We start from the raw sequence: 9,537 nt of genomic DNA on the forward strand, positions 1-9,537 counted from the left end.
TAAAAATCTTTAAAAAATTCAAATTTTTTAAAAAGTTGACACCTGTTCTAACTTCTAAGCATAAAATGCTAAATTATTTTGAAAAAATCGAAGTTGCTAAATATTATAAACATATATATATACATTTTATTAATTATTATGATTGCTAGTCAAAAAGTTTTAATACTATATTACTGGTAAGAATACCGAATTAACAATGCAAATATTACTAATTAATCTTGTTAAAGTGAGAAAATATTAGAATTTTTTGCAGTAAACTTGTGTCGATTGTTGCAGTAGTAGATGGGACTTCTAGAAATTAAGCACTTATCCACTGAGAGCAAAAATTATATTGTATATTTAACTATATAAAGGAACTAAAAGAGCAATGGAAATTCGGGGAACTCTTTGGATGAGTCAAGGGATAAACAAACAAGTTGAGGTATTAGGGGACACACAATTTGTTGCCGGCGTTATTAGGGGCTGCGGCCGCTGAAGCATCCCAAGCAGTAGACTTACGTCTAATAACTTTTTCTATATATATATTAGTCATTTTCTATAATAAGGATGTTGTAGTCATTTTTTATAAAAAATAATATTAATTTAAACCAATTTAAAATTTGATTCACTATTTTTTCAGTTAAATTAATTTATTTAACATAATTTTAATAAAAATAACACAATTTAATTAATTATATGTGTTAAATTTTAATTAATAAAAAATATCTTAGAAAAAACCTTTTACACGTCTTTATTTGAAGACTTCCTTAAATATTATACTGACTTATACTTATGGGCTATGGCGTTTTGGCTGTTGATTACACACGTTAGTAGCTAGCTCCATGCAGGTTCTACACGCTTCTCAGTTAATGGCACGGGGTGTTTGCGCGGTGCGAATAGTTAAATTGTGGTTTACATGTCATTCAATGTTTGCTATATATGTTTTATGTTCGCAAGAAGATGTTAGAATCACACTCTTTAATTGTACCCCACAGACAATCTTTTACGTGACACGAGTCAAATCTAAAGAACACAATTTAAGCAAAAATGCAAATCTTACGTAAGATAAACTTCTTCGGTCGTCGTTCTCGTTGGATTAACTGTTTGTTACGGCGGGAAAGAACCCAAATCATGATATTTAAGCAGGATTAAATCAAGTTTCAACTATATATATTTAGGGTAATTATATAATCTAAAGTAACATTTTAAGGGAAGAAAGCATATATGAAGCACACAGCTTAATAATTATTATCTTGTTAGAGGCTTTATTCGCAAAAAGGCATAAAGTCGTGCGCACACGCATGGGCGTGCGTGAAGAAGAATTTAAAAAATGAAACCTTAGCTTGTATGAGGATTGAATTTTCTTTAATTTTACTTTAGTTGGCTAATGTGAAATCAAAAACCCTAAATGATACTAACCAATTCCATCCGCTGCTATATTGAGCAACTTTGTTTCGCGCTTATTATTAGTACGGCAGTAAATTAAAGCACTATTAGGTGGAAAAGTAGATCCTCCTATACATTACATATATAGCGTTATACAAAAGAAAATTAATAATAGCTAGCGTGCGTGTAATAAGCTTGTGTATATACATGTATGCTTTTTCATGTTTAATTGGTTCACCCTTCCCACTTCTTTTAAGTAAGATTAGAGTATGTATTGTGTATATCACCATGTGCAGAGTGCAGTGCAGAGTGCCAATATTGACCTCACATTAAAATATTTGAATAATAATAATAATAACAATAATAATGATAATGTGTATGCCTGCCTCCCTTTATCTGGACAACTAGGAAAATAAAATTATATGATGTCTCTAAAAGACTGCATGCATGCTACAGAGGAAGTCTACAATGGGGAATGAAGTTTCATTCATGTGTCTCTGTGGCTATAAAGTTTTCCAAGTGTATGCGTATGTGTTGGATTCCCACCATGATCATATCATATATAAAAGAAAAAGAATGAAGAAAGTATTAATAAACACCTTGTTCCAATTAAATGTGTTGTAGCTAGTTAGCTCAAGTGTGAATGGGTGACCAACATTGAGCCATGAATCGGAGAGATAAATATATTAAATAGTGAAAGAGACACAAGAGTGGAAAGCTAGGCGATACCGGATGGCAAGGATAAGAGGGAAGAAGGAAAAGAGTTGGCATTTAGTGGATTTGTAAATGGAGGTTTTAAGTTGAGTGAACCAAGTCTTTGCATAATATTTTTCTTCCTTAAAAAATACAATAACACGTGACCATCTTTTTTCTTTTTTTGGGTTCATGGGTCAAGGTCCACTAATAGATATATGCAAGTAATAGATATATTGGTTGGGCTGGGTGTGTTGTTCTTTAGTGGGCTTAAAGTTAGAATTGAATATATGAGCCCAAAATGTGAAGGGGCTTATGACTCATCTTCCTGAATCAGAAATCCAATCTGAATTCACTTTGCTACTGCAGTGTACAGGTAGAGCGCCGTGAGAGGTGATGACGGTGAATCTGTGAGCCGAAGAAGCTGTAGCACGCTCTCAGCCCTAAGCTTAGAGGTAAATTTGATTTTGGTTGCATCCTGTGAATGATCAATCATCCAGATCCAAAGAACTTTGAAGGTTGCTTTGATTGATCCACATGGCATATGAATTAACCGAGATGAAGAGTAAGCATTGATTAATTAATTAATTAATTAATTGCAAGTCCTCGTGTGTCTTTGAACTGACTTTTTGACGTGCAACACTGGCAGAGGCCGGTATAGGCCTGATTGGTTTGGGCATCTTTTTCACATTCCTTGGAGTTGTTCTTTTCTTCGACCGCGGTTTGCTTGCTCTCGGAAATGTCAGCATCTTTCTTTCATTCTTTGTTTCTTTGTTTGTATGGTCTCTGATCGTATTGTATGTGGAATCAGATATTTTGGTTGGCAGGGGTAGCCATTTTGCTTGGATGGCGTTCCATGTTGAGTCTCTTTACAAATCCAGCAAACTATAAGGTTCCTCCCCGTTTCTTAACTCTTATCAGTCCTTCTATATTTTGTATTGTCCATTAGACTGAGAGGAGATATGGATAGAGACAATGTATACAGAGACACGGGGACAATGAGAGGAGATATGGATAGAGACAATGTATATAGAGACACTGTTATTCTGAAAGGAAGGACGCGGAGATACTAACAAGACACAACTTATTTTTTATTTTTTATTTCATTATTTTTGTTAATTTTTCATAATTATATTTTTTATTATTATATTTTTCATCTCAAATTTTTTAATGAAAAAAATGAGAATAAATTAAATTTTCATAATTTGTTGTAGTTTATCGGCTAAAATTTTTATATATGAATAATTTTAATGTGAAATACAAAAATATTTGATCATTTTGGTGTTCTACACGGTTGTGGTAGTAACACAAAACGTCGTTGACGTTTTGCGATAAAAAAAATTTTTTAATCATGAAAGAACAAAACGTCGCTGACGTTTTGTAATAAAAAATATTATTTTAATTGAAGAAACACAAAACGTCAGTGACGTTTTGTAAATGGCCATAGTTGTGCTCAACACATAGTTTGGTTCATGATGAAGGATTTCACTTCTAGTAATACAATATTAAAAAGAAAAAGTTCTAGTTTATCACCAAATAAAATACAAGAACACAAAATTTTGTATCTCTGTCCATCAGTGTCTTGTTCTGTCCTATTTTCAGTGTCTTGTCCTGTAAGCAGCCTAAATTACTTACTTTCCTTTTTGCAGGGTACTGCGTCATTTCTTCTTGGCCTCTTTTTCATTTTTGTGAGGTTGCCCATAGTTGGCATTCTATTTGAAATATACGGCTGTTTTGTTCTTTTCGGGTTAGTTCATCACTTTCATTTCTATCTATATATGAATGAATTAACGCTTCATTCAACTCTCATTTTATCATTCATGCTTTTGCTTGCAGTCGTTTTTGGTCATCGATCAAAGTTTTCCTCTATCATATCCCTCTTCTTGGATGGATTATACAGTTTATTTCCCGTAAGTCTTCATCAATCAAGTGATGAAATTCTGATTCCAATTTGCCACTTCTCTTTGCAATCATGATAAATTTGGAGTTGAACGTTTCTTATGATTATTTTGCAGCTCCGTGATCTGGTTTCCAAAGGCACAATGAGGTTTCGATGTTGTTTATAAGATGTATGTGTTTCTTAACCGGCTTCTCAAGAGTTATGTTTCTTCGTCGGTTCTAATTGTTAATTTACTTTGCTTTGTGAAGATCAGAATTGCAGTCATCATTTGTTTTTGCAACAAGTATCCGTTAAGTAAGCCATGTTTAAGCATAACTGACACTCTTAGTTTGCTAAAGAATATTATTAAAGTGAAGTAACTCCATTAAGGAACACTCTAGTTGATGTAATATTAGATGGAGTCTTTGTCTAGACGAAAACATTATTTTCTTGTGTAATTCTTTAAAATTGAGTGTAACACAAATCCTTCAGAAAAGTTAAGGGATGTCCCAATGTTATTAGTATGTTTATAATAAAACATAAAATGGTCAACAAACAACAATGATTCACAAGATGATTAGTGCTTTTGCAGATTCTGAATAAAATATCAAACAAAACTTATTCCTATACTTAATAGAAGCGTAGACCGGTTGAAAACAGAGATATAACGTTGGCTATATTTTCACAATATATGAATGAGGCACAAGAAGTTATTTTCTACTTCTGAATTGCTATATGCATATTCAGATGACACCTTCACTTCATTTCATTTTAACTTGTATTATCCTCCTTCTTATTAACTTAAAAATGCACTTGAAGTTGTTACTTGTTAGGGTGGGATTAGAGAAGAAAACAAAGAATGTAACTGAACGTTTTACAAACATAAAAGTTGAATTTAATTTTAATATATTGTCTGTAAAATAGTTTTACACGTGCATCCAATTTTGTGTTATGTCAGTAAAAATAATTATTTTTTACATTGACCACACTAATAATCCTCCAAAAAATGAATGTAATTGGATGATTCTGTTTACATTGTCAATGCATCAAAATCAAACTCCAAAAAAAGTTAGTGTATATTTCTAGTTGATATTCAAAGTAGCTGGTATGATATGACAACTTTGCAATGAATAAAGCACGAGGATTTCAATCATAATAATTCAGAGACGAATGGTTTACATTCAAGAAAATGTGAAAATCAACTGCTCCCATAAATATAATCAAATAGGCAGAGCAGACACAAATATTCAGAAGATATTATTACGTAGTAAATGATGATTATTTTTGTATGTCCAAATAAAATTAATTAGTAGTAAGTGATCATAGTGTGATGAATGGACAGAGCTGAAATAACAGAGTGAGACAATTTATAAGATTATTTTAACTGAAATTAGAGAGGACAAATAATCATGTTGATTATGGTGGCAATTGCTTGATAAATCTTTTTGGTCAACAGCTTGCATGTGACAGATAAGACGACAAAAACATGATATAAAATTAGAAAATTGCTCGACGAAGAAGAGGAAGAGGAAGATGGGGAGGAAGAAGAGGAGGACAGAAGGGAGAGGGTGAGGTAGAGGAAGGGGAAAGGGATAGAGAGGGGATGAGGAGGCTGGCCAAGGCAATAAAGAGGTTTGGGGAAGTGTATAAGAGAGCGAAACTACAGAAGTTGAGGCAAATGGTGGATTTGGGTTGAGAATTTGGAAAGTAGGTTATAAAATTAGAATTCAGTTAAGGGTTGGCTATGTCATCATTTCTGTTTGTCACATAAAATATTTGTTTGTCACACCACTTTTTTTATGTTAACAGAACACATCTGTTTTTGTAGATGATTATTTTTGGCATGTTTTTAAATTTATTAAGGATATTTTTGTTGATAATAAAATTGAGAATTATTTTTGTCAACACCAAAATATTTAGGGGATGTTTTTGGTTGTTAACCTTTTGATTTTAAAGTTATTATTTTGACAGTGTTGGTCGACAAAGTGATCTCGACAATAATGTAAGTAGTGAACCTAGTATGCAGTGGGAATAATTATCTTTAAGTTTGCTTTGAGATCAACACGTAACAACATGAGATTGGTTGAGAATGTTTATAAATATAGTGACAAACGATGAATGAGGGTTGAAAATTTTCCTCAAAAAACACACTTGTTCTCTCATATATTTTAGCAATTTTCTATCACATTGTCTAAATTAGTCTTTTGCCTAGATTTCCTTCTATGTTTTCTTTTTTGTATTTCTTTTAATTCTATAATCTTTATATCCTAGGAAGTTTATGTTTTCTTTGTAATCTAACACTCCTAGTTTATGTGGAATTTATGTATTTTGCAAACACTTCGAAGATCTGTGAAGTGTTTATTTCAACTTTATCAAATAAAATAGTTTTTTCTTTCATGTTTAGTTTTGATTATACATAATTCTTTTTTCTTCTTCATCATTAATAAAGTAGAGATTTTAATACACATAAAACTAGTACTCGCAAAAAGAGTAAATTTTTCTCTCAAATATTAGATTTCGAACTATTTTGATTGTTTGCAATTGTTATCGTTATCTTTGCATTCGATTGTTAAATTATCAGCATAACAGATATAATGTTAAACCTATATTATAGTTGTTAATGTTGCAATTTAGACTAAAATATAAAGGGGACGGGCAAGCTATAATTGAGTCATATATTAGATATATTTGTAATTTTAAATTCATTTATACGCTACGAGTCGCTTACAATTATCAAATAATCAGGTAAACGATCCATGACAAGCGCGGCTTATCTAAGAACCAGATTAATGAGGTTTTTTCGAACTTTCTATACACTAAATTATTTACAAAATGAATACTTAGTTTTTACTAATCAACATGAAATGAATATATATACCTGAACATTGTACTTGGCAAAAGAGGCACCGTTAAGAAATCTCTTTCATGATTCATCTGCAGTATATAGTATTGTATTGTGGTGGAGCAGCTGGTGAGAAGAAATGGAATACTGTAAGAAAGAAAACGTCAAGGAAGAACCACAAATAATTTAAGCCTGCCAACATGCTTTTCTTAAAGAATCAGGTGGCCATTAATTAAGTGAAACTATCTAAATCAAAATCATGCCTCCATTTTTAGTTTGTTTGAAAAACATTAAATATTAATAAACTTGGCGACTATTTCGCATGCCTTGCTATAGCAGATCCAGAATTGTAAAATTATTCTTCTCGATTTTGGTTGATGCTAGTAATATGTGGTAACGTGTTTTGTCGTTTATTGTAATTAAGACGACTTATCCTCCTTCGTATTTAATTAATCATACGTAAGTCAAAGATTAACATGCATAATGTGTACAACACTGAATTTTTTTATTTAAATTAGCAAAATATAATATTTACTAAAATATGTAAAATATGGAAAAATTATAATTTCACATTTATATTACACATTTTAAATATATAGCATAAAAAATTCCTAACAATAGAAATGAAATATAGTGTACTGATATATAATACATTATTAAAAAAAAAATAACTGATTGTACTCGAAATATGTTTTAATAGTGTAATTGTACATATCTAAGGTGTTGACTGCTGAATATTTGAGATAAAGTTAAAAAAATATATTCGAGATATGTGTATAATTATTATCTCATGGAAGATCTAAGATATTTTTTGAACCGGTGCAGTCCAAAAAATATTTGAGGCAGAACCGCAACTCTCATATCAGCCAAGATGTCCTCTCCAAATAAAAACCTAACACGACATGTAGGGGTGTCCATGGATCGGATCGTATCCGCAGATTCGCGGTAAATATCCGCATCCAATCCGAAAATTACGGATACAATCCAATCCGCAAATTGATCGGATCGGATCCGATCCGCACCCTTTGCGGATCGGATCGCGGATATCTGCTTTGCATCCGCGTATCTGATCCACGGATCCGCAGATCCGCATTATAATAATTAATAAATAAATAAATATATATATGTTTGGTATTATATTTACTTGTTTCTATGTTTTAGTTAGTAATTATTATTCATATATTGTATTATTTTATTTTTGTTATTTAGAGAGAATTTGATTAAAAATATTTTAGGAATAAATAAGTTTAAAAATATGAAAGAAATATTTTTATCGATTTTTTTACATAGAAATATGATTAAAAAGAGAAGGTTTAATTATGCGGATATATCTGATATCCGATCCGACGCTAAAAAGTGCGGATATCATATCCGATCCGATCTGATGGAAATTGTGTGGATCGGATCGAATTTTCAACCATATCCGATCCGCGAATACCCCTAACAACATGTTTTCTATCACCATGTCAAGTACTTTTGTATGGATCGAGGATTAGGGACTCCGTCAATGATCACTATATGTTGCTGCTAGCCACGAGTCCTCCACAAGTCATACTACTCATGGTGCACCTTAAACCACCACACATCGTCGTTTCGGGTCGTCTTGAATAATTTATCCACATTGATTGGGTCTGCTGGCCAGTGCTGCTGACCTCCAAATTATCTTTTGACCCTATTCACGTAATGAAATTCTTCTACAAAGTTGAAGCAGATCATCGGTACCATGACCTTCCATGTATGAATCTCTCCAGCACTTCTAATCCAAGGCCATGAGCTATAGCTGGGAATCATCGTAAGATATCCACTGGAACTAGAAAAAACATACAATAATAATCTAAATGGCCCATTGAAAAACAATATATATAAATATAAGAAACTTAAACGGATCGCACCTCATTAAATCCAAGAGCATCCAGCCGGTGTTGCAATTGTAGTATTCTGTTCTGAGGGTGGTCTCTAGTCTGTTGTTCCAGTCCCGCCAATCTATTCGATCTAATGTTCTCTTCTAACTAAGTGAATCCAAATAATTAAACATGTCAACTAATTAACTAAATAAAAATAATATAATCTAACATGTCTAATATAATGCATACTCTAACTACTTAAATCGAATTATCCTAACATGTCAACTATTTAATTAAAATAAGTTAATCTAACATGTCATTATTCTAACATATCTTCTAACTAATTAAATCAAAATATCCTAACATTTCAACTAAAATTAATTAAATCAAAATATCCTAACATGTCAATTAATTAATTACTTATAATAAGAGATAGACAAACCAACTTCGGAATTCAATACCCCAATTACATGCCACGTCGCATTTAGTCGATTTATATTCCCTAAACGCACGTAATTTCACCCAGTCATATATGCTTTTAGAACTAAATAAAGTAAAAGTGACACTAAAAGTTTCAAAAGCTTATTAAATGAACGTTAATTTGGACTGCACTCTATATATAGTATGTAATGTATATTTCTAATACTTAGACCCAAAAACTACGGTAAACATATCCCAGATGCACTAACTCCATTTTAAGTGTTTATTTTATATATATCTCAAATGCATTCGAAATTTGTAACATTTGGTTTATGCCATATGTGATTGACTACCCAAAATATATATTTTTTCATAATTTGGTTTTTAATACCGGAGATATAACACATTATGTTAGGTATATAAATATTTTACAGTTTAAACATTTCAGTAAAAAATATATTTTATTAATTTAAATAAAAAAATCATACTAAACT

The 9,537-nt window shown here is 31.6% G+C and overlaps 1 protein-coding gene across 4 annotated transcripts; it reads left to right on the forward strand.

The window, feature by feature from the left end:
* Positions 2,366–5,782, forward strand: LOC107635756 (vesicle transport protein GOT1). 4 transcript variants are annotated; one of them, XM_021122292.1, is made up of 7 exons: positions 2,366–2,623; positions 2,708–2,799; positions 2,870–2,950; positions 3,708–3,805; positions 3,895–3,968; positions 4,074–4,127; positions 5,394–5,782. In XM_021122292.1, the coding sequence occupies exons 1-6, from the start codon at positions 2,596–2,598 to the stop codon at positions 4,079–4,081; spliced, it is 381 nt and encodes a 126-aa protein (XP_020977951.1). In that variant the 5' UTR covers positions 2,366–2,595; the 3' UTR covers positions 4,082–4,127; positions 5,394–5,782. The 4 variants fall into 4 exon arrangements, with proteins under 4 accessions (XP_020977951.1, XP_016194807.1, XP_016194808.1 ...); XM_016339321.2 differs by lacking the exon at positions 5,394–5,782 and adding an exon at positions 4,207–4,511; XM_016339322.2 differs by lacking the exon at positions 5,394–5,782 and adding an exon at positions 4,212–4,511.

The sequence above is a fragment of the Arachis ipaensis genome, chromosome B04 (assembly GCF_000816755.2).
Source record: "Arachis ipaensis cultivar K30076 chromosome B04, Araip1.1, whole genome shotgun sequence".
Taxonomy (NCBI): domain Eukaryota; kingdom Viridiplantae; phylum Streptophyta; class Magnoliopsida; order Fabales; family Fabaceae; genus Arachis; species Arachis ipaensis.

What these genes read in the sequence shown, in the direction of transcription:
- LOC107635756 (XM_021122292.1), top strand. Translation starts at nt 2,596, where the DNA reads ATGGCATATGAATTAACCGAGATGAAGA. An exon ending in GTTTGCTTGCTCTCGGAAAT is followed by an intron (nt 2,800 to 2,869) that starts GTCAGCATCTTT and finishes ATGTGGAATCAG; the next exon opens with ATATTTTGGTTGGCAGGGGT. An exon ending in GGCTGTTTTGTTCTTTTCGG is followed by an intron (nt 3,806 to 3,894) that starts GTTAGTTCATCA and finishes TTTTGCTTGCAG; the next exon opens with TCGTTTTTGGTCATCGATCA.